The sequence below is a fragment of the Dipteris shenzhenensis genome, chromosome 25 (assembly GCF_047967505.1).
Source record: "Dipteris shenzhenensis isolate YYH24624 ecotype China chromosome 25, Dip_SZ_1.0, whole genome shotgun sequence".
Taxonomy (NCBI): Eukaryota; Viridiplantae; Streptophyta; class Polypodiopsida; order Gleicheniales; family Dipteridaceae; genus Dipteris; species Dipteris shenzhenensis.
In genome coordinates, this window is record NC_141620.1 from 24,399,464 (window position 1) to 24,425,457 (window position 25,994).

The following is a 25,994-nucleotide window of genomic DNA, read 5'->3' on the forward strand; positions in this document are numbered from 1 at the left end:
ACACCAGCAGTGTCCCACCGTGATCGCCATAAACTGTCTGAGGGGGGGGGTTTCCTAACACTTCCGGAAGTATTACCGGAGGCCTAGGGCCACTGGTGCGAGAAGCGAGTAAGACGTGCCATAAGTGTCACTGATGGTACGTAGGTGAGTGCTTGTCAATGGTGTCAACTATGTGCAAGCGGTACAAGTGCTGAAGTGATGTGAGCAAGAAGAAGACCAAAGCGGAACAACATCATGAAAGCCATCCCTCGACATGAACAGCAAGGAACTTCAACCACATGACACAGGTCCGTTGTACCAGGTGAAGGGAGAGGAGGGGAGGAGAACACAACGAAAAGAGATTTTAGAGTAGTGAGCAGAGATGGGAAGTAGCATAACTCATTAGAAAGCAAGATGACTGATACACTCCCCGAAGATACACACGAGGCGAGCTCTTGACTCTAGCCTCTCACTCCTTCACTCCCGCCTCTCGTCCCTGCCAGAATGTCCCTCTCCTTTCCCCTTTCCCCCTCTTCACCTTCTCCTCCTCTGCTCCACCCCCCGCTACCAATCTCCACACCTTCTTCCTATTGGTTGCCTTCTTGCACCCTTAGCCATCCTTAGCCATTCCACCGTTTGTGGGCCGCTCTGTCCTTGATGGCTTCCGCAACACTCCAGCCTGTCCTGGGTCAGTGAATCCCGTGCTCCATGTATTCTCCTGCGCTCCTGACACTAGTTGGTTGAGAGGGTTGGTGCACCACCTATGCCTCTTAATTGTTGGACTGCTTCCCATGTGCACCAACAGGTGTATCCCGCGTACCATTGCGCCAATACTTCCCTCTGATTGACTTTGACCATGGTGAGTCGAGGTTGAGGTTTGGCACTCTTCAGTCATGTATTGCTTCCGTCATGTCCATGTCAAGTCCATGTCATGTCCAAGTCATGTCATGTCCAGGTCATGTCCATGTCAAGTCCAAGATGTGAACACATGTGAACACGCTGCGACTAGGTATGACCAAGGTCTAACAACTTGGCATGTTGCTGAGGTGACCATGACGTGACCCAAGTGTGACTCTTGGTGGGTCGCCATAAACTTTGAGTACAACAGGTCATGTAGTATCTAAAAATGGTATTGGGTCATGTAGTATCCGGACCCAACCAAAGTCAAAGCATTGGTTGTGTTATCTTCTCCATCAAACACCAAGCAGTGTATTGTAGTACATGATCCAGGGGGTAAAGAAGTCCAAAGGATGGGTTTCCAGCTCATGCATTGTACGAAGGACTGAGGATATGCATTAGTATGGGTATTAGAAGGCTTGCAATTAAAGGTGATTCTTTGTTGGTCGTTAAAGAAGGTATTGGGTGTCTGGAAGACAAAACATGCACATCTTAAGAGCTGGGTGAACACCATAAAGAAGTTGTCGAGACAGTTTGAAGCATGGACCTTGCAACATGTGGAAAGAGGCCAAAATGCAAAATCTAATGATGCTGCCCAAGGACTGTTTGATGCTCATGTGAGTACAGTGAAGATTCAAGAGCCACTTTATGAAGGTAGGGAGTTCTTGGCTAAAGAAGAATTTTTTTTGCTAACTGAGAAAGTTCCTACAGATGCTCCTAAGCAGAGAGGATATCATTTTGTGAAGGCATGTCAACCATACTGCATGATTGATGAAGTATTGTATATGAAGGGTGCTGATTTGATTCTCAAGAGAGTGCCCTGGCATGAGGAAATTCTGCACATATTGGAAGCCAATCATGAAGGTATTTGTGGTGGTCTCTATGCTTTCAAGATTATGCTCAAAAAAATTCTGACTGAAGGATATGTGTCTTCTTTGCAATGAGACATGCCTTGTTTGCAATGCCAGCAGATGGGTAAGAGGATTCTTCATCCAGAACTTAGAAATGTGATTATTGCATGCAATATTTTTGAAAAGTGGGGGATTGATGCCATTGGTCCTTTGCCTATGACTGCTAGAGGTAATTGTTATCTACTTACTGCTATGGATTATTTATCTCGGTGGGCTGAAGCAAGAGCAGTACGGGCTGTCGATGCTAAGCAAGTTTGTAAGTTTGTTTATGAAGATATCTGTTGCCACTTTGGTGTGCCTTTGGAGTTAGTTTTTGACAGAGGACCGGGTTTTAGAAGTGAGTTGATGGATTTGCTGTGCGACAAGTTGAAGATCAAACACAAGTATGTCGCCCCTCACTATCCTCAGTGTAAAAGCTTAAATGAGAACTTTAAGGGAGAGTGTACACGATTAGGACACTTGAAAAGGGTTGGGATCTTGCACTACATGGAACTTTGTGGGCTTACTGTGTTGCAGTGAAGGAAGGAACTCAGTTTTCCCCTTTCCATCTGGTGTATGGGGAAAGAAGCTTTGTTACCATTGGAGGTGGAAATTCCAGCACTTTAAATGTTTATAAAGATGGATGAGAAGTCTAGTTTAGTCCTTGAGAATAGGCTGTTGGATTTGCAAGAGGCTCAGCTGGATAGGATGAAGGCAGTGGAACATTATGCATTGACACAGGAGAGAAATCAGCAGAGAGCAAATCTGAAATATGAAGGACACTTGGTTCTTTGCTATGCTAGTAAGCTGGATAGTACCTTTATGACCAAGTTCGTGACAAAATGGGAAGGTCCTTACCATGTTTTGAAGAAGTTTTCAAATGGTTCTTATCAGTTGGAGGACTTAGATGGCAAAATCCATAGAAATAGAGTGAATTTTTTAAAGGTTGACATTGTCAGAATAATGCAAGTGAGTTTGTGTGGACCTATAGTGATGAAAGAAGGAAAGCCAGAGAATCTCATGGATGAAAACATTTCACATGATCTGAAGCACATGTTCATGGATGAGCTGCAAGACATGAATGTCTGCAGCCTATGGGTGGGCAAAATATGATAGGCTAAAAAATGTAGAAGGATTTTGTGCACTGCATGTATATAGGGGGTAGACACTAAGATGTACACAGCTAGTGTAGCTAAGGGCTTTTGGAAAAAAAAAAAAAGTGTGTATATGCATGGGTGTGTCTAGATAAATCTAGGAACATGCCCAAACTCAAATCGTGCATTTTTACATAAGGTACTCAATCACCAACAATGAGGCTGAAACAGGGATCAGATGCCACAATATCCCCATGGAACATCATCAACACCCGCACCCGACAGTGGGCTTTAACCGATGTAGAAATATATGCTCTCACACACGCAAATATCCACATGCCCTGATACACAAGCATCCATACATACAAATGTCTTTGTACTGAGTTTCTGGAAAAACTCCAGAGGTGAACAACAGACTCAGTCATGACAAAGGCCATCATCTAAGGAGAAAAAGTAATTGACAATCTTTCCATCCAGGATGCAAATATTTGTGGAACAATTGACTTTAGTCTTTTCAACACAAACAAATATAAGGGAAACAGTTTAAACATGATAGCTGACAAGGCAACAACACTAGAAATAGAAATAATGATTGCAATATCAACACGCCACGACATTGACTCTATTTGCGGGACAGCTACCAAGCTAAGGCACCTTGAGATATGTAAGTTATTACTTTATTGCTATTGTAAAGCTTACACCTGATATCCCCTGACTCTCCCCTATAAGCACATGTTCAAGCACAAAAATAACCCTTCAGAAAATTTAAAAAATTTTGAAATAGGCAAACATCTTTACTTACAATGCTAATACCAATCTGGCTGAATTGAAATTGTGTTAATGTCACAACTGCAAAACCTGCAAAGAGTGCAGCAAGGTTGGAAATGGCTTTCAGCTGCTCAGATTTCTCTTCTACATCTCTTCTATTTTTTTCCACAAACCTGTTAAAATGCCACAGATGTGAGTACGCAATCAGAAGCAGTAAAGCATATACACTACTTCGACGCAGTAAAATGTATAAATCTTAAATATCTGCCAAGTGAAAATGGACTGTTTGAGATTATACTGATCAACTTACATGTGTGTTTCATGTTAAAATCCATACTTTTGTAATGATGGTGACATACTCTAATACAAGTCTAAAAGAAGAGCAAGGCTGATACTTTGGTTTGAAGGAACATATTGGTAGGGAGAGAAGCAAGCTAACACTAGGAACGGAAAGGAAAGGTAGCAAACATAATAAAATGGAAAGGAAATGAATGAGTTGAGTAATTTGACAAGTGACAAGTACAATGCCTTTATAGGATAGGCACACACACACTAAGTACCAAACGTATATGGGATAACTCCCAATATGACACGTGGCACTCCTAGACACCTAGTGCTATAAAACTCACTCTAGGACTCACTAGAATACACCAAAACTGACTCAACTTGACTCCATTTCCTAACACCCCCCCATGGAGGAAAGGTGAGTGACTACTGGAATGGAACCAAGAACATAACATGACAATGACGGTCATCAGATTGTGTAATGACAATCTAGAACTAGACATGGCTCTCATGCTAACTCAAAGGCAAGTGAGCATGGCTCAGAGGCTAGTGAGCATGGTATAGACTCAGAGGCTTACCTAGTATGGCTCAGAGGCTCATCCTACATGGATGCATGACCAACTTAGAGGTCTAGGAGACCAATGCACCAACATCCTGGAAATCACATGCCATGCCTGATAAATAGACCTATCAAAGCTAATACATGGCTCCCATAGTACATCCCCCCTGGATCCACGAACTAATGAGGGACATGGATCCACACACCATAGAAAACCCATACATCATTTTAGGAGGACTATCCAAGGTAGAGAATCTTTATTGACTCAACACACATGATTTATTGCATTCATTTTTGGGAAACATCCCCAGGGCAGAGTACCCAAATACAACATTCTTAGAAAACAAATGGATCATCATTTGGAGGGAGAGAAAGAAAGAAAGAAATTTTATTAGAGTCTTCGGAAGACCGATGGGTCTATGAGACTGAAAGAAAACCTGATACAAATCCCAGTAAGGGTGGAGCTACTAAAATGAGCATCATCACCCGTGCTGAATCCTAAGTCTGATCATACATAATCAAATGCATCTGGGTATGACAGTGAAAAGAAAAAAGACTAGAGCAGAATGTAATCCTCCGTATGTCATGTCGCCCTAGCTGGTGCATAGCCGATGATGGGGCGCTGGCATCCGTCAAGGAGTCCCGTGCGTCTCGATCTTCTGGAGGAGGCTCGATGCAAGACCAGAGCCACCATGACTCCCGTGGGACGTATCTTGGGTCTAAACAATGACGGGAGGTCCCCCAGTGATCTATGTGTCCCCTCGATGTCTCGTGTGTCGTGCTTCGATCATCGGGTCGGGGTCTCTGTCACGTCTGTGGCTAGAGACTGGACGATCAATGTCACTCGATGGGAAGAACTATGTGATCTTGCTCTGAGAGGTGTATGATGGTGTGGCCAAGCCCCGTCACCTGAGTAAGTACTCTCTGTGTCGGACCCCCTCGTGAATGAAGGCCGCGAGGCATCTCTGATCTGGGTAGGCAAGGAATCTGGAAAGGAGCCCGGAGCCATCTCTGAAGAGACAGTGGTAGCGGCCTCGGATCTCGTAGTACACTGGGCACCTAAAAATAAAATGCTCCTCTGACTCAATCTCTTGACAGTCGCACAATATGCATATGCGATGTTCCCTAGGGATCCCCTTTGCTCTGCCGCTCTCTATGCGGAGGCGGTGTGATGATACCCGAAACTGTTCGATGGAGATCCGTAGTGAGTGAGGCATATGAAGCTCAATGTACCGTGGTGGTGGGATGAATCCCTCCTCCGAAATACGAAGACAGTGATCTCTGTAGAAACTCAGCTTCACTGGAAGCTCCCTCGACTCCAACCAAGTCCTAAAGGTGTGTAGCTGCAGGAGATCCTCTCGAATGACCTGGTTGGTGTGTGGCCCGATCAGGATGGTGGGTGGGAGTACCCGAGGGGCATCTAAACCGTATTAAAAAGGAGGAATCCTATTGATGTGAAACCCTAGTCTCACAAACCATTTGTGAGTCTGTGCATACCAACATCGCTCGTCTCCCTCTACTGCCAACCTCATGGAGGAATCGAGAGCTAACCATGGCAACCTCTGTCTCCCTGATGTGCAGTCCCCATATGATCTAACCCAGTGTAGATATGTGATGGTCTGAAAGGTTGCATCTAGCTGGAGTAGAGAAGCACCAAACTCGGCCTGAATGATGTGATGTGGTACAGATGGTTTCCCCTGGATCATCCATGAGAGCATGAGGATTTGCAAGCGCTCCACCCGTGTCCACTCTATCTCTGACATGTCAGGTTCCCAACAAGGGCTGCCATACATATCGGCTGGTCGGACCAAGGAGTTGAAGAGAAAAGCCTTGGTCCGAGGGTCCTGAAAGTGTGAGTGGAAACATTGTCTCTCTAGCCGAGCCAGTGAGGCATATCCTCTGCTCAGTTTGGCCTACATCGCTGGTCTCATCGTGAAGATCGGGCTGGAGAAGATGACCCCCAAGTAAGTGTATGAGGATACGATCTCAACTGGTGATCCACCGAAAGTAAATTGCTTCCGTTGTATGATTGCTCGAGAGGTGTTAAAGATCATGACCTTGGTCTTGCCAAGGTTGACCTCCAAATCATGGGATAGACAAAAAGCCTGCAATGCATCTAGGTGTCGCTGGAGCCCCTCGGGTGTGGACGACAAGAGTGCCACGTCATCTGCATAAAGAAGAATCCTGATGATGATCCCGGCAAGTGAGCAACCGGTCCCTCCGAACGCGCCCATGAAAGTCTCCAGCTCATCGATGTAGAGGCCAAACATGGTTGGTGATAAGGGACAACCCTGTTTGACCCCTATGGTACTCAAGATCTCATCTGTCCAACCTACGCCTGTCCAAACTCGGCCTGAGACTCTCTCATAAAGTGCCATGACTGCCTAGATGATCTCTTGATCAAATCCCAGTGTCTGTAGGCGTGTCATGAGACGAGCTCGAGGTACTGTGTCAAAGGCTTTGCGAAAATCCACAAAGCAGCAATATACCCTCTCGTTCCGTGATCTAGCCTCCTCAATGACACTCATGAGTGTGAGTATGTGATCCATAGTCCCATGGTCTCGCCTGAAACCGGCCTGACCCTCTGCTCTGAGCCCTCTCATCTCTGCAAACAGGCTGACCGACGCATCCAATACAGCTGCATAGATCTTGGACATCACATGTCCAATCATGATAGTCCTATAGTTACTCGGGTCCATGGGATCCCCTGCCTTGTGGAAGGGGGTGATGGTGTTGAGTGTCCAAGTGCGGGGGAAGCCAAGGCAAACAGCATCATTGAATAGCTTTGCTAGGATCGGGGCTAAAGTTTTGATCCCATATGCGATAAACTCAGTGCATAGCCCCTCGTGATCCTTAGCTCATCCTTAGCTCGGCCATTGTGCAGTTTCAATGTCGCGTCCTTGACACCCCCTCTGGAAAACAACGTGCAAGTGGTGGGGCGAGGTGTGTGTATGAGATCTGGAGTGGGCTGGTGTGGGACATCATAAAGATGGTGTGCATACGTAAACCAAACTCTCGTGTCGGTGAGGGGTGATGGAGACCTACGCTCAAGGAATCTTTGCCAAAAATCCTTAGAGTTGTTGCTGTACAAGATGTTCAGCAGCTCCTCCTCATTTCGACGTATGAGAGAGAGTAGTGAGAGCATGAACTTGTGTCAGAGGGTCGTCATCCTCAATAACATCCCATACATTTTCTTTCACGAGGAGCAGCTGAACCTTGGTGCCAAGTAGGAAATCCTTCACCTATGAACTTCTCCAGGAGCAATGTGGTTGAGGAGAGAGCTCATTGTGGAAAATGCCAACTTCAGTCTTCAGTTATACGAGGGATGTATTGGGCTGTTTCAGCACTTTAGTAGTGGTAAAGCATGATCGGTAGACGAGCAATAGTGAAGACGATCATTGCGGGCAGTTTGCTGCTGTACATGGCGGACAGAAAGCAGCCAGCTGAACAGGAATGGCGGGATGTAAAGGGCTGGAAGAATGGCAGAAAATGACGGGCTGTATAACTAGCAAAGATGGCGGGCAAATTGACAGAGAATGGCGGGCTGGATTTGCAGAGATGGCGGGCTAGAATGGCAGCAGATGGGATGGCAGAGAAGGCGTCCAAGAAAGCGGGCAGAAGCAGGCAGAGATGGTGCAGAATGGCGACCAAATGGGCTGCACGAACAGTTGAAGTAGCAGTCCACGCAGCAGCTATAGTTGCCAGCTCCAAAGTGTCTTCAATGGCACCTCCAATGTCGATGTAGATCAGCTCATGGAGAGGCTAAGGGTGATGGAAGGGAGCTCTATCTTGGAGGAGAGGGTAGCTTTCATTTGCAGGCCTTGCTCATCCTAAAGATTGAGCATGGAGAGTAGAGAAAGGGCTAGATACATAGCTCTGATACCACATGAAGGAACATAGTGGTAGGAAGAGAAGCAAGCTAACACGAGGAATGGAAAGGAAAGATAGCAAACATAATAAAATGGAAAGGAAATGAAAGCAATGAACAAATACTCACATGTAGTAGACCAAAGTAGCTTGTACTTGAATGAGTCGAGTAATTTGACAAGTGACAAGTACAATGCCTTCATAGGATAGGCGCACACACACTAAGTACCAAATGTATATGGGATAACTCCCAATATGACACGTGGCACTCCTAGACACCTAGTGCTATAAAACTCACACTAGAACTCACTAGAACACACCAAAACTGACTCAACTTGACTCCATTTCCTAACATGGTTGGTACTACAAGAAATAATCATGACGAAATAAAAAAAATCCACACATGAGCATGTAAAAACGATTTTTCTGTTTTTGGTTTCTTGTTTTCTTATACAATAAAAGGAATACAAAGTAAAAAAACCCAACCAAAGCCAATTTGGTTGCACAAGCCTCAATCGTATGGTGATATCACTGCAACTTTGAAAGAACAAAAAACATGAGCTAAAAAGCCTTACTTTGGCTCATAGCAACCTTAGGAATGGAGTATGTAGTATAAGACATCCATAATTTGCGAAAAGCAATGTACAAGGGCAGTGTTGTCTGTAGCCACAATCATGGGTAGAGCCAAGTGGTTAAGAAAGTTTCCCATGTCTATCTTACTCTTTGGAAGCCTCCCATACATCCAACTTTTTACTTCACTGTTCGATGCATTTTGCATTTTCCTCGTAGCCAATGATGTGACTGTTTAGGACCTTTCATTGCCTCCCTGTCTTCCTCTTAAGAGAAGGAGGTACTAAGGACTTTGGCGGCAGTGCATTGGCATCCCCCAAAAACTCATTGCCTGCTCTTAAGAGTAGGAGATACTAGGGACTTTGGTGGCATTGCATCGGCATCCCCCAAGTCTCGTGGCACATGAGCGCACCTTCATTAAGGTGTTTTCCCATTTTGTTAGAGCGAGTACCAATGCTTGCTTATCAGCCCTAATATTAGAAGGGCATAGATAGGGCATGTCATGGGATAGAATGGTTTTAAAAATCACTAGACTTGCAATGGAGATGCGGTGTCATCTGCTGCTCTGGAATGGGTACCTGGTTAGCAAGTTATGCCAATTTACTGTAGATCCATTCCAAGGATGGTTAGACACTTTGATCAGCCAAGTGCACCATGCAGAGGTTGGGTTTCTCAAACAGGGTGTTTTCATTGCATGCAGAGAGCGTTAGCCAGACACTTATTAGGGGCCACATGAAGAGGCCTTATCCATTTCCCGCTCAGTACCACAGGGCTGGCCTCTTGCTCCTTTTCTCTTTCCCATTACTAGGCTGGGTTTCTTTTTTTTTTCGAAGAAAAGTACTTCATTAAGTATGAATAAAAACAGCAGAGCAAGCTCAAGTGCGGGAGTACATCATGTCAAGCATGAGAAAAAACAGCTCAAAATGAGCAAACAAAACTCCCAGGTGGCGGCTGAAAATGCCACCTCATCCCTGAAAGAGAGTCAAAGAAGAAAAGAGAACCCCTCCAGACTCTGAGAAAAGCAACCCTCCTAGCAGTAGCAATCCTAGAGGTTTCCTGTATGTTCGCCCAAATGGCCATCAAAGTGTGCATAGTATCTGCCCAGATATTGGCCATAGTCTGAGAAGGGTGAACCTTGGAGTCCTCCAAAGCCTCTATACATTTGGCTCTCCAAATATGCCATGCTGTAATACTAGCCAGAATCTCCCAAGATGTGTCTACAGAAGCGTGGGGACCTTTGAATGGAGTAAACGGAACATCCCGGAGGGAGCATGACTCCACAAGATGTTGTCGAACAAAGAAAGTTGTGTCCGTGTCATGTCCCTCGAAAAAAGCATGTGGATCAGTGAGTGACAACCAAGCAACTGATCCCCAGGTCAAGAAGAAGGGTGCTCTATGAAAAATGTAAAGTATCCTAGCAACACCCTTCCAAATCGTCCTCGCTTGAGTGCACTCCCAAAGGCAGTGCTGCACTGACTCAACCGCTGAGTGGCATCGAGGACATGTAGGGTCAGCCCCAAACCTGGATCTCCACAGGTTCACTACAATCCCTCCATGAATAGTAAGCCAAATGAATAACGTGATTTTCCTATTCTTGAGGGATTTCCAAAGTCTCCTCCAAAAGTTTTTCTGCATCTCTGTAGAAATCTGAAAAGTATCCCAATGAGGAGCTCTAGAGGGCCTCCAACCTCTACAACTGAGTTGGCATTTTTGACCGTATAACGAAAGAAGGGATGCTCTTCTCTCGGTGCCCTTCATCTATCCACTCCCATTCCCCAGTATCCCACTGCAAGGATCTAATAGGGGAACCTCCATACAACCAAGAGAACGGGGTCTGGATCAAGATACCACTGTGAGTCTCTTCATGCAATGAAAACGTCCCGTTTGAGTTGGGCCTTGTCTCCACGGTGGGTGCTTGGAAAGCTTTCAGGATGCTTGCAGAGAATCAGAGAGTTCGTTCAGTTAGTTACCTCAGAGGAAGTGCAGCCAAGATGCAGCAGATAGATGCAGCCATACCAGTGGAGTGGATGGATACAGACCATTTGCCTATCTCGGAGTCCACCTGGTTGGGGGCTTTTACGAGGATAGGTATCCCTTTACAGGTTATAGCCTTGTGGGATGCACATGAGGATACCCTTGTCTTTCAGGTTCATGCAAGAGGTAGACTCCACAGATCTTCAGAGGACATTCTCTTGGAGGCTCCTTTTCAGCCTGTCAAGATTGCAGGATACATGGAGATGGGTAGAGACTCGCAGTGGTATCTTGATCCAAACCCCGTTCTCCTAGCTCTTGAATCTTGGAGGCTTTGGTTGTATGGAGGTTCCCCTATTAGATCCTTGCAGTGGGATCCTGGAAATGGGAGTGGATAGATGAAGGGCACCGAGAGAAGAGCATCCCCTTCTTTCGTTACACGGTTAGAAATGCCAGGAGATTCCAGCTCAGTTGTAGAGGTTGGAGGCCCTCTAAAGCTCCTCATTGAGATACTTTTCATATTTCTGCAGAGATGCAAAAAAACTTTTGGAGGAGACTTTGGAAATCCCTCAGGAATAGGAAAATCACGTTATTCATTTGGCTTACTATTCATGGAGGGATCGTAGTGAACCTGTGGAGATCCAAGTTCAGCAGGGCTGACCCTACATGTCCTCAATGCCACTCAGCGGCGGTTGATTCAGTGCAGCACTTTCTTTGGGAGTGCACTCAGGTGAGGACGAATTGGAAGGGTGTTGCTAGGATACTTTGCATTTTTCATAGAGTACCCTTCTTCTTGACCTGGGGATCAATTGCTTGGTTGTCACTCATGTAGGAACAAAGTGGAGATAGGTTGTGAACACAAGTGAGCAAGAGTGCACACACAAGAAAGCTCCAATAGAAATGTTCAAATGAAACAATACAAGTACTTGGTATATATACTACCCAAGTACTATCGGTCCACCATAGGGTTGACCTTATGCCTACAACACCATATCTTTGTAATCTCTTACAAATCCCCCCTCAAAGATATGGTTGAAAGTACCTTGGAAATGTCTCCGATGTACCCTGCAGTACCTAAAGTACCATGGTTGCACAGATTCATCTAGATGGATATGCAACCTATGGGAGTACATGAAAACAATGTCATTGTGAATCACTTCACACCCCCCTTGACATTGTGAGAATGTCTCTGATCCCCAAGCCATGTCGATGTTGTAAGAAAAGATCTGTTGACAGGGCTTTGGTGAAGATATCCGCCACATTGTCCTCAGATGGACAATAGATGAGATCAATAAAGCCATCAGAAATACAAAATCGTACATAATGATAATGATTTTCAATGTGTTTCATGCAAGCATGGAAGACAGGATTGTTGGCTATGGCAATGCAACTCTGACTGTCACAAAAGATAGAGTTTGCTTCACCATCTTGTGCATGATGCAAGTCATGCAAAAGCGCTTCCTTAACCACATTAACTCCGTAGTGGCCAAATTTGCAGCTTTGTACTCTGCTTCACTGGAGGAAAGAGAGCCTCGATCATACTGAGCCATGAGACAGAGGCTGAACCCAATGCGAAGCAATAGCCAGTAGTCGTCAATGTTCCCTGACCAATCTAAGTCGGTGAAACCACTCAGCGCTAGATCACACTCTGAAGCATAATGCAAGCCAAGAGAGAGAGTGCCATGGACATATTTCAGAACCCTCTTTGTTGCATTCCAATGTGTGATCATGGGACAATCCATGAACTGGCTCAAAAGCCCTGTGGCATAGGCAATATCAGGCCGTGTGGAGCATAGATATATCAAACTACCAACCAACTGCCTGTACAAAGTGCCATCAAACTTTTCAGCAGTATCATGCTTACTCAGCTTGAGTCCCTTTTCCAATGGAGTAGCCACAGGCTTACAGTTTTTTATTTTAAATTTCTGCAACAACCCCTTCGAATACTTTGTCTGTGACATAGAAATCCCATCATGGGTCTGCCAAAACTCAATGCCAAGACAATAATGCAATAGGCCCAAATCTGTCATGTCAAAGTTGTGACATAAAGCTGAAGGTGACATGGCACAAGACTAGGTGGATCTAAGGCTAAGGGGTCTAAATGCATTAAATGTGCCAAGGGGCAAATGATTCCAATGATATCCCAAGAGAGGGGTAAATGATGCATTTAGGAGGTAACCTAGAATGAAGACATGTGGCATGCTAGATCCATCTAGGGAATTGGGGCTCGGTGGAACTTTGCAAGTAGGAGCTTTCACGTAATTTTTGGTATTCTGAGTTTTGCAACCACCGAGGTTGGCTGAGAGGATGTTGTGTGTGCCTATGCCCATGATTTATAAGAGAAAAGTTTAGGCATAATAGTTTAATCGTAATATTTGCTCGTAATGAGTGCTCTTTATTGCTCCGATGTGGAGCAGAAATGTTGGGTTGAAGAGACGTGAGTTTTGGCAAAAAAATCGATTTTAACAGCCTTGGCAGAGTTGATTGTTGTAAAGAGCTCTGTACGGTTGCAGTTAGCAGATGACGCACCATCCATGAGACTAGTCTGGTGTGTGTTGATCACATGGAGATACCAGGGGGATTTCGATTTCCTTTTTCCCTCTGTTTTAATTTTTTGGTTAAATTTCTAAAGCTTCGAGGTGTGTGATCTGGATTGGGAGCGAGATTATGCTTTTGGATTTAAGGATTTGAGGTTTCTAAGATTGCAGGAGTTTCCCTAGCATAGGGAAAAGTGGTTTTGGTTACAGTTTGATATATGCCGTAAATTTGGTTAGCAGTAAATTTGGGAGTTGGGCTTTTGATTGTGGATACAATTTACGTGTGTTTAAAAAAAAATAAAAATTAAAAAACACACACACACAAACGCACTCATTGACCTAAATGGAAGTAGAAGAAGAAGTTTCTAGGGTGGATCCCGTAGAGTCGGGAGTCCGGCCAACCCCGCAGGCGTCGCGTCCAGCAGGCCATACACTATCTGGTAGAATTGCATTATTGGAGGATGCCTTGCAACAGATTTTAGCGCAACAATTACAAGCAAATGTAGGGCAATCTGAGCTCAGGAAAATGGTTCATAGTATGTCTACTAGACCATCTCATGAAGAGAAAGGTAAAGCTCAAATGGAGCCTGAATCCAGTGTTCATACGGTCGAGCCTAGGAGGGCTAAGGTGCCTAATATTGCCAATTATAGGCCATAAAAGTATTCTGGTCGGATGTCTGACCGTAGTTCCGATATCATAGAGACCTGGTTACACAAATGGGACGAGGCCTTCGCCATTTGTGAAATCAGGAATGATATGAAGAAAATCCGCGAGGCCACCCATATGTTTAATGAGGTAGCGGATAGGTGGTGGATAAAACAGTAGAAAGATGGAGTGGCATCACTACTTAGGAGGGGTTTAAAAAGGAATTTAGAAAACACTTCTTACCTTCTGATGAAGCATCCCGAGCTTGGGATCAGTATCGAAACCTTCGTCAGAGAAATTTATCAGTGGCAGAATACACTGATAAGTTCAAAGAAAGTGTGATGAAAGTTTATGAACCTCTACCTCAGTCAATCCAGGTAAAAGATTTTATCTTTGGATTGAATGATCAGATCAAGATGGAAGTTCGGGCTAAGTATGCGAACACGCTAGATGAAGCAATTGCCATAGCCTAGAACTATGAAGATGCCAAAGGGAACAGACTAAGTGGGTTTGTGCAGGTTGGGACTCGGTATGAGTACCCGAACAGAACTCAGTTTAAGAAGAAGTGGATTAGCAAAGGGAGTGCCTCACAGCCTAGTGGTCAAGCCAAGCAGGCTAAGCCAGTTGAGACTCCTAAACCAAGTACCACCATTGGAATGAAAAGAAAAGTAACACGCAGCCCGGGCTTGGTCGAAGTCTTCTTTGAACCCAAAGCAAAGGGAAAAAGCGAGGAGAGAAGGCTTGTGTTTTGGATGCCTTTAGCCTCATCAGTGAAAAGATTGTCAACGAAATAAGGATCGTCGGATGGCTGAGATGGTGATCTCAGAATGCGACGTGGAAATGGAGGGAAGTCCCAGAGCCAAACAGATGCAGATTCAGCTAGCGGGATCTTCTCAAAGGTCAGTACCTGTTTTGTTATGTGTGTCTGTTGCTAAGCTAGTAACTAGTGCACCTGATAATGTCCTGTCAAAGCCCGCAGTAACGAGGTATGCATCCTTTAACGATACGGCGTTAATTAAGATGAAAGGGCAAGTAGCCAATCATGATGTCATTGTGTTGTTCGATTCAGTGTCAACACACAATGTAATTAGCTCCAAGCTTGTAAAGAGGCTAAAATTAAAGACTAGCCCATCTGACTATGCATATACACTCAAAATGGTAGACGGAAGTTCAACTGAAGTATGGGACCAAAGGGTTACCCAGTTGGAACTTCGAATTCAGGACTATGCTGAGAAGCTTGATTTTGAAATGACAAAGCTTGCTCATGCAGACATAGCCCTGCGTAAGGCTTGGCATTCTAGGAAGAATCCAGCCATAGATTGGAAAAAGCACATTTATCAATTCAAGATGAATGATGTGCTGTATGTCTTACGAGGTGAAAAAGATATACCTCAAGGACCATTGGTTTCCGTAATGGAATTTCGAAAAGCTCAAGAAGAGTTTTTGTTTCTTTGTACAGCATTGGTAGAGCAGAACCTATAAATAGACCTCCCTATAGGTTAAGTTTTACTGAAGAAGCAGAGGTACGAAGACAACTGGAAGAATACCTCAAGCTGGGGTAGATTCAACCCAGTTTCTTACCTTTTGCTTCGCCAGTGATATTAAAAAAAAAGAAAGATGATACTTTTTGCCTCTGTATAGATTACAGAGCATTGAATAATATCACTATTAAGCATAGGTATCTGATGGCTCGGATCGATGATTTGCTAGATGCATTACATGGGCCATAATTTTCAGTAAGATAGATCTTAAATGTGGCTACCATCAGATCCGTATTAGAGCCGAGGATGTGCATAAAACCGCTTTTAGAAGCAGGTTTGGACATTATGAGTTTTTGGTAATGCCGTTTGGACTTACTAATGCTCCAGCTACATTCGTCATGCTTATGAACGATTTACTACGTCAGTATATTGGGAAGTTTGTAATACATTTTATTGACGATATTCTTGTGTTCGGCAAAACTATTGTTGAGCATCAGGAACACTTAAGAATAGTGTTCAATACTTTGAGGGGGTAGAAATGGATCCAAAGAAAGTGGCTGCAATACTGACTTGGCCAATCCCTCAGAGTTTGACCGCTTTGCGATCATTCTTGGGATTTGTCCAATTTTATCGAAGGCATATCAAAGGATATTCCGAAATAGTATCGCCATTGAGTGATCTGACCTCAGATAAAGTACCTTTTATATGGGGACAAAATCAACACGACAGTTTTAACACCATAAAACAAGCTGTGGTCTCAGGACCGGTGTTAAAAATAGTTGATCCCCAGAAACCATTTTTCCTTGAAACCGATGCAAGTGGCATTGCGGTAGGAGCAGTTCTCGTCCAAGAGGGAAGGCCAGTAGCCTTTGAAAGTAAGAAGCTTTCTCCCTCTCAACGAAATTGGCCAACTCATGAATTAGAGTTGTATGCTATTGTCCATGCTCTGAAAACATGGAGACATTATTTATATGGATCAGAGTTTTATGTTGATATTGATCATGATACTATGAAACATTTTTGTAAACAACCTGACTTGAGAGGCCGCCAAGCTAGGTGGGCAGAACTCATGCAGGAGTTTAACTTGACGATTCGGTACCGAAGAGGGAAGGATAATAAAGTTGTTGATGCGTTGTCACGCATTATGCATAATATGAGTTTCACGGTATTAGAGAGTGCTCTAATGACCAAGATTAGAGAAACTTAAAAGGTGGACGAGTCCGTCCAAAGCCTTTGGCCTAAGGCTCATGTATTCAAACCTAGTGAAAAGGGTGACCTGGCATCCAGAAAAGGCCAGACTTATGCAAGATATACCATAAGACATGGTATGCTGAAAAGAAATGGCAAGGTAGTAGTACCTAGTCAGAATGATATCAGGCAGAGAGTCATTCAACAATGCCATGATAGCCCATGTGCAGGACATCTAGGAGTCGAGAAGACATATGATCTCATGAAGCGAGATTTCTTTTGGCCAAAGATGAAAAAGCATATTCATGAATATGTGACACGTTGTTTTTCGTGTCAGGTAAGTAAGGCAGAGCGGGTAAAGCCACTCGGACTTTTACAACCTTTGGAAATACCACTAGGTAGGTGGGAGAGCATTTCCATGGACTTTATTGTAGGTCTGCCTAAGACACAAGGTGGATATGATTCTATCCTTATGATAGTTGATCGTGTTACCAAGATGGCTCACTTCATTCCGACTAGAGAGTCTGTTAGTGTCCCGCAAGTGGCAGATTTGTTTATTAAACATATATTTCGTTTGCATGGATTACCCAAATCCATAGTGTCAGATAGGGATGTCAAATTTACCAGTCATTTTTGGACTGCGGTGTTTGAGACACTAAGGACTGAGTTGGGAATGAGTAGTGGGGATCATCCAGAAACGGATGGTCAGATGGAAAGAATCAACCAAATTTTAGAAGATATGCTTAGAGCATATGTGTTATTGAGGCAACACACATGGGACAAGTGGTTGCCATTGTTAGAATTTGCTTACAATGATAGAAAACATTCCTCTACAGGGTTCAGTCCGTTTGAGCTGAACTATGGTTATAGACCAGCGAATCCAACTACAGTTGGAGTACCTCAGAAAGTGCCTAGTGCCACGAACTTTGTAGTTTAGATGCGGGAGATGCTAGCACTTGCGAGAGCTAACATCCGCCAAGCTATGGACAGAGCTAAGGCATATGCGGATGAAAACAGATCCGTTAGAGAATTTAAGGAAGGAGAAAAAGTTTTTCTCAGAGTTCCTTTGCGATCTAAGTCTTTGACTGTAGGAGAGTGTGCTAAGTTATCACCCTGATATTGTGGGCTGTGGTTAATTCTAAAAAGAATAGGCAAGGTAGCCTATAAATTAGAATTACCACAGGGTTGTAAGGTGCACCCAGTGTTTCATGTTTCTCGTTTAAAGAAATTTTTGCATACAAGTGACTCACTAATTAGGGGTGTTGTTTTGTTTCAAGAGATAGAGGATAATGCAGGATGCAAACCAACAAGAATCCTGGACTGAGGAACAATGCAAGTACGCAATCGGAAGATACCCATGGTGTTGGTTGCATGGCATGGTTTACCTCTATCAGAAGCTACATGGGAATCCGTATACCAGTTACGGAGAGTGTTCCCAGACTTTATCATCGAGGACGTTGATGCCTGAAGAGGGAAGGAATGTTACGCTCAAGTGGAGGCACCATGACCTCGGAAGGGTCAGTCAACATTTTCCTTTAAAGGATCAATGTTTGTATTATATTTGTTTGGGCTTCACGTAAATGATAAAAAAGGAATCAAAATCAAGGTCTTTGGTGAGGGTGACATGGCACAAGACTAGGTGGATCTAAGGCTAAGGGGCCTAAATGCATTAAATGTGCCAAGGGGAAAATACTTCCAATGATATCCCAAGAGAGGGGTAAATGATGCATTTAGGAGGTAACCTAGAATGAAGACATGTGGCATACTAGATCCATCTAGGGAATTGGGGCTCGGTGGAGCTTTGCAAGTAGGAGCTTTCACGTAATTTTTGGTATTATGAGTTTTGCAACCATCGAGGTTGGTTGGGAGGATATTGTGTGTGCCTATGCCTGTGATTTACAAGAGAAAAGTTTAGGCATGAGAGTTTAATCGTGATAGATTTAATCTGAGCTTCCATAGCTGTGCTCCTAAATGAATAAGACATCAGTGGAGTCACCAGTAACACCTGTAAAGCTGCTTTGAGACATTACAATCAATAGTGACTGCTTCAAAACATGTTTCGATGTGGTTTTGTTATGTGAGAGTTTAAAGGGTCACTTGACCTTTGGGATTAGATCTCTGTGTCATCATCTATGATGTCATGGAGATTCTCTCCACTTACATCATCAGTGATGGATGTGTGTGGGAAAGACAAGGTATCCTGCCTATAAAATGAGGCATGTACTTTGCTGCACAATCAATCGACTTCAGCATTTGCCTCCGCAATATCTCCATCTCTCTAGTTCTCTCACCCTCTTTCCATGTGACTTTAACATGGTATCAAATATGTTCCCTTGCTGTCCCAGCATTGTTGATCAATTTATCACGAAGGGTATCCATTCGTGTAGCTTGTTGACCATTTGCTGCTACAGCTCTGTTCTCATCATAAACTTGTCATTTCTTTGTTGCAAATTGAATTAAAAACAAATGCCCCTTTTCTTGACTGGTTGCTGCCCTTTTTTGGTCCTACTTCTACCTATCACAATTTACTGTCTGGCCGTCTCATCGGTGATGCATGTGAGTGGGGAAGACAAGGCATCCTATTGCCTATAAAATGAGGCTTGTACTTAGCTATCTAAATCAATCAACTTCAGCATTTGCCTCCTCATTGTCTCCATCTCTGTAAATCTCTCTCCCTCTCATGTGACTTTAGCATAATCCTTCCGTTCCAAACATTATAGAGTGGGGAATAAAAGACTTCTACATCCCAAGACACATAGACACCCAAAGATGGATGGGCCCCTGGATTTTCTTGAGTGGCAGAGGTATTGGATAGTATGCCATTTGGGCAAGGGCTGGACCATTGACCCAGTTCTACTCATGACAAGGCAGGAGGGGTCGTGATGGCATCTTTGGTTATGATGGCTGGCCTCTTTGTGAGGTGCAGTGGGATCCGGGAGAGTGGTATGGCCTTCATGATTAGGGCACTTGAAGGTGCCCTTCTATTACACAACATGCATTGGTTGTCACCTTTAGCTGGAGGCAGCAACCTAGAATCCCTCGAGAGAGCGACACTGGGTACTCCAGGAGGTTATCTCCAGATTTTGGTCATGCTTATGGACTACCCACAGGACACAAAAGAATTCATATTTATTCTGGATGGTTGCCCACAAAGGATGGCCCATCGGTTCTTGGCTGGAGCAGATGCACATTTATGGTAGATGCTATTGCTGTGTAGATCGAGATATGGCAATGATCATGCATGGTGTTTGGAGCTCCCTTGCAGCACAAAGGATTTAGCTAAGGGCACTCTAGATTGTAGCAGGATACAGAGGATGCAATGGGATTTCAATTGGGGGATGCCGATGTGGCTGATGGGGGGGGTCATGCCTTCACCATTGAACCGGCCTCCCCATTGTGCATGATCCAGGGTTAGTGCATCTTTGGGAAAGAGGCATGGGATGTGATGCCTCCTTCCCGTGTGCCATCGCCAAAGGACAACTTATAGAAGACGGTGTCTAGCATCACTACTTAGAACATCTTGGTTGCCCATTGTGGTTTTGTGATGGGATGCCACCAGGTCCCCCGGCAGCCAGCCTAGTTGCCATCTGGCAAGATGCTATTTACACCCTGTGCACCATATGGTAGCATGGAATCTCAGGATCTTGAACGATTGTTGAGAGACGGACGCATTTCTGCTTAGCTAGGAGGCAATTTTTATTCACAGGGCAAGGCATTCACTGGATGTATAGTCCAGGAGTTGCCCCTATTCCAGAGATTCCCTAGGTAGTGGGTGAGTTCTCTGAAAACAGGCTGGTTGATAACTGGTCCTTTTTTCTAGCATTTCTTCCACAATTAGTGCATCACGCATGATTGATTTGTATGGTTGGTTTCTTTCCAAGCATTATTCTCTCTCGAGAAACAAAAAGCCCTTGAAGCCAACTCTGACACAACCAGAGCTCCCACCAAGTTACCTTACCCTCAATGCTCTTGCACCTTTGCAAACTTTGGAAACTCAAGAATCAAAGCATGGCAACAATATTTGAGGGATTTGGAGACCTAATTACATGACTGACAGGATGAGATTTCATGACCCGATACAAGAAGTCCATGCACATGGCACAATTTTTCGTGCCTGACAATTGTAAGGTTGAGAGCCATTTCAATTTATTTATTTAAATTGTGAGAAAAGAGGCATACACAATCAAGCAAATTCACCATCACTCACTTGACAACCAAGCATTACCATAGCCCTCATATTCACCACAACTAGTAAATGATAGCAGCGAGGGAGATGCTATCAGGAACCTGTCCATTCACTTGTATGAGGGATGACCGATAGGCCTCTTGTACCAGATAACAAGAAGAGTCAGTGTACAAGGGATGACATACATGCCTTTCGTACATAGGTGACACCAAGAGGCTTTGCACAAGCGATGATCTAAAGACCTCTTATACAGGGATGACCAGAAAAGGCTTTGTACAAGAGATGACCAAAAGAACTCTTATACAGGATTACCAAAAGAGGCCTTATACAAGGATGACCAGAAGAGGTCTCGTACAAGAGATGATAAAAATACGCTGCTGATTCTTCTGAAATGGCCCAAAATTATTCATGTTTAGGGGTTCCAAACTGCAATTTCTGAATTTTTGCAAGTATGCTTTCACCTTTGTTGTTTCATACTACCAAAAACTTATTTGCACCTTTCTCTTGACGTTTCGTTTTCTATCGCTGCATACATTAATTTGCTCATAGTTTTCCACTTTCCTAATAGCTTCCTTTCACTAGATACCATTGGTGACCTTCCCATAACTCATAAGGTAGTTATGATTCAGAAGCCAAATCTGGCAACAACCCACAAGATAGCTTCCAACCGTCTTTTGATGCTCTCCAAATCATGTCTGTCCATGTTTTCATGTCAAAAGTCCACCATTTTGGGCCTCAAGACTGCAACACAATCTCTAACACACAAAGCCATGCCAAAGAACCTGTCCAAAGATGAGTCTTTCTATTTTCTTTTACTATTTTCAGCCTCTCAAAAATAGGATCATGAAACATACAAGGAATCAAAATTATTATTCTTTGAGAGATCTACAACTCAGTATAGACTTTCCCAAAAGCAATGTCTTCTCATACATATTTGCCTCACAAAATGGCCAACATTTAGATTTTCAAAGAGAGATCCCATTCTCCAACTTTTGAAAGGATACAATCATTCTTTAAATAAACGATTCATGCAGTCCATTCTTTTAACATCAAACCTCCTCTTTAATAACAGATAACTAAGCTCACTCTTACACTAAATTCACACCTTGTCCATAAGTATCGAGCATTATCAACATGTCGCTGATCCATGTCTTCTGTCCGCCATCTGCAATTATTGGTTGTAAGGACAAGTTTATGAGAGCTGCAGATTTTCTGCAAGCAAGATTTGAACAAATGCAGTCCAGAGATTCAAACTCGGAAACTTTTTCAGCCTACATGCATTCATTTTCCAAAAACGTCCTCTTGATGATGACGAGCCACTACATGTGACCAAACTTTTACATTTAATTTTAGATAAAAGTTCAACCATATATGGAATAATATCCTGAGATAAAAACAGCGAAATCATAAAGCTTCTAAGCTGCAAAGCCTTGGATTTTATCCACAATGCCCTTGAGCAACTCCCCTTATGTTTACCTCCTCTTATGTCACCCACAAGCACAATAATGAGATCCCAAGCCATACTATCTGGCTGCGAGAGAAAAAGGTAAAATAGTTCCATCATCATGAATTACATCCGCAACAGAAGTAATTCCTTTGAAAGTAATAAAATAGGAACGTCTAGGTTCCTGTAAAGCCAACTGATGCTGAAAAGCTTTTGACCAGTGAATGCTTTCAGTCCTCAAGAAAATTCCTATCAGAGAATCACGGCCATGCCATTCCAAGTGAGAAAGGATGTGCTTCCAATCAAGAAGCAAGCTGGAGACCAAAGGGCAACCATGCAATGTACCATCAAAGCAACTAAGTAAGAAATCCCACTGAGTGGGTTACCAGTGACCAAAGGCAAAAGTATTGACTTGTTGTAACAGAGAGAGAATCATAACAGCCCAAGGCTGATCACCTTGCATAAATTGCGGCAGCATTTTCCCTTTGTGAGCAAGGATGTGCACCTGGATATCAATGATATTAAGACCTCCATGCATTTTTGGTTAACATAGTCGATGCGCTGAAAGCAGTCTTAGACTTTTCCCGCCATGCTTGGATCGCCAAAAGAGTTCCATGATTACAGACATGAAAGAAGCAAGACCTGCTTTAGTGAACATGATCATAGGCAAATCGAATTGAATATAGGCCACTAGAATGGACTGCACTACATATGAAGCATTAGCAGAGCAACAAGAGGGTCGAGCTGTTGCTGCACCGCCCGTGAGCTGTTGAGCTGCCATCGCGCCCCCCATGGTTGCCCCGCCCTCCCCTTCCGCCCTCTCTGCAGCCCCTCGCCCTCCCCGCCTCTCTTTGCCTCTGCTGCCTCCACCTCCCGCTCGTTGTGCCCCCGCCAGCCCCATCTACTCTGCCCCTCCGCCTCCCATCACCCGGTCTCCCGCCAGCTTCACCTCTCGTGGCCTCCACCTCCACCCCCCGCTTTCCCCGCCTCTTCCACCTTCCTCCCCCTCTCCCTTGCCCCCACCACCTCTCCACTCTCTTGCCCTCTCCTTCCCTTCTTCTCTCCTTCTATCTTCCTCCTTCTCTCCCTCCTCACATTCTCGTTCCCCCTCCTCTTACGCCTTCCTCCGTCCTCTTCCCCCCCTCGCGCTCCTTGCCCTCATCCCTCTTCCACTTCTGTCCTTGCTCCCTCCTTCACCATGCCTCGTCTCCGCCTCCCCCTTTTTCTTCTTCCTCCTTGCAGCAGGAGCATTTGTGCTTGTTAAGGCGAAAGAAAAACCTTAATGGTGACCCTTGGTCTGGCTAGAGGGGCTCTATGGCAGCACCCTCGAATCCCGCAGCCGTTAAGGTTCTTCTTTTCCCAGTTGACAAGCAGTAGGTACGGCAGGCAATTTAGTCCCTCTAGGATAAGGCGGCCTCACGCTTACAAGGAGACATGTGCGAGAGTGGATCCATGCAAGCTTGGCATTAGAGGGTGACCACATTCAGGAGGTCACCATCTATGAAAGAAGCGTCTTCCTCGTCCTGTTGAGCTCTCCCGATATAGCCTTGACACTTGTAGAGCAGAGCCCCATCCTCCTTGGTCCCCACTTGGTGTACCTCTTTCCTTGGTACCATGGCTTTACAGTGGAGGATGACACACCACGTTCCCCACTTCCCGATGACGCTTCGCTTCCCAGGGCTCCCAAAGGAGTACAGAGCTATCCCCTCCATTGATTGGGCATTTGGCACCGTGCTGAGTCTCCGCCATATTCAGCCGCAGCAGTAGTAGCAGATGACGGGGTCCCCAAGATCAAACTGTTGGTTGAGAGCCTAGAGTCCCTCCCAGAGTTCATTCTTGTAGAGACCCTTGAAGGGGGTACACTTCGCCAAAGTGGTTCCCCGAGGTGTTCGATGCTATTTGGAAAATCAAATTACACTCATGATGGATGAGTGGATGGGGCCACAGGGACTAGACCTTTGGTACCATCATAGCAGGGATTTGGGAGCAGTTAGAAACGACACTGTGCGAGGGCTCGGCTGTGATTTAGAGGAGCAATGAGGAGTTGCAGGCTCACACCCTTAGGTGGAGGAGGACTCTTCAGGAGCGTGAGCATGCTTTGAGGAGAGACCTCGCCTCCATAGAGTGGCTCAGGGAGTAGGACCCAGGTTTTCAGTGGCTTAGCGACAGGTTCGAGAGCGCTCGCCTTGAACTTTTGGACACAAAGATTCAGCGGGCTGAATTCTCCTATCACTCCTCCCGGGCCTGGTGGGTGTAGTAGGGGGATAGGATGACGAAGCAGTTTTTCAGGCCACTGGGGCCTGATCGGTAGGCACACAGTTGTAGTGTCTCCTCATAGAGGGCCTCATGCACACTGACCCGCAAGAGATTTTAGACCTGACCACACCTGTTTATAGCCAGCTCTTTCAGACGGAGAGGATGACCCCAGATGGATGGTCCTCTGGCTCAAGAGGTAGTTTGGAATCACGTTTTGACAGTAGTCTCGCAGGACTTATGCAGCAGAGAGGAGGAGCCTTTCACAGATGAGGAGCTCTGGGACTCCCGACCCAGAAATGTCCGGGTGAGGATGGCTTGACTCCGGCCTTCTTCCGGAACTTCTGGGAGATTATCTCCACCCCAATACGATTATCTTGCCAAGAGATATTTGACACAGGCTCCCTCCCTCAGCCCTTGTGGATTTGTTTGATCTCGAAAGGGGGAGATAGGTCAGACATTTGACAGTGGAGACCGATCACTCTGCTTGATATTGCATACAAGATCCTTGCCAAGGTCTTGAGCTTGCGGTTACGGCCCCATCTTACCGACATCATCCACGACACACAGATCGGGTTCGCCCAGGAGCGTAGCATCCTAGACAACATCTTCACGTTCTGGGAGGCAGTGGATTGGTCCAGGGAGGAGTCACACCACTGGCTGTCCTTCTCTTGGATTTTGAGAAGGCCTACAACAGGGTGGAGTGGTCCTTCCTGGAGGGTACTATGCGGAGATTGGCTTTCTCAGATACATGGGTCACAGGAGTTTCTTCGCTTTATGCAGGGAGCTCTAGTCAGGAGCTCTAGTCAGATGCTTATTGGAGGACACACAGGTGAGGCCTTTCCTCTCTCTCGCTCAGTCCGCCAGGGCTGCCCACTCTCTCCCTTCCTCTTCTTGTTTGTGGCGGAGGCTTTGGGCTATTACTTGAGATCACAGGTTTGAGGCTCCCAGTTAGACAGGAGGAGGAGCTGCTTGTCTCGGAGTTTGCAGATGACACGGCCTTGTATGTTGAGGACACCAGAGTGAGTCTGGAGAGAGTTAGGGGTGCCCTGGCTATCTATTGCGAGGCCTCCGGTGCACGGATCAATTGGACAAAATCCATAGGTTTCTTCACAGACTTTGAGGAGACACAGGAGATTCGTGGGTGGAGAAGTGACTTTGGCTTCAGATGGATACCGTGGGGCCAGACAAACCTCAGATGCCAGGTTGGTATTGGCATTACAGCAGAGCAGTAGATCAACCCCAGTCCTTGAGAGTGTTGGTGCAAGCTTCTCTACTAGAGCTCGGGCCAAACTCTCTCTAGTAGGTCGCACCTTAGTGGCAAACTAGGTCCTTCTTGCCACGGCTTGGTATATCTCCTCCTGCTGGTGCTTTCACAG

General features: G+C 45.0%; 1 protein-coding gene across 1 annotated transcript in view; it reads right to left on the bottom strand.

The window, feature by feature from the left end:
- The window catches only part of LOC147885642 (uncharacterized), a 155,052-nt gene that overhangs the window by 96,821 nt on the left and 32,237 nt on the right, over positions 1-25,994 (bottom strand). Inside the window, exons 2-3 of the mRNA XM_087396917.1 lie at positions 22,024-22,083; positions 3,663-3,801 (exon numbers count right to left, since the gene is read on the bottom strand). Of these exons, the coding sequence (XP_087253043.1) occupies positions 3,663-3,801; positions 22,024-22,083 (199 nt within the window). The remainder of the gene's footprint in view (positions 1-3,662; positions 3,802-22,023; positions 22,084-25,994) is intronic.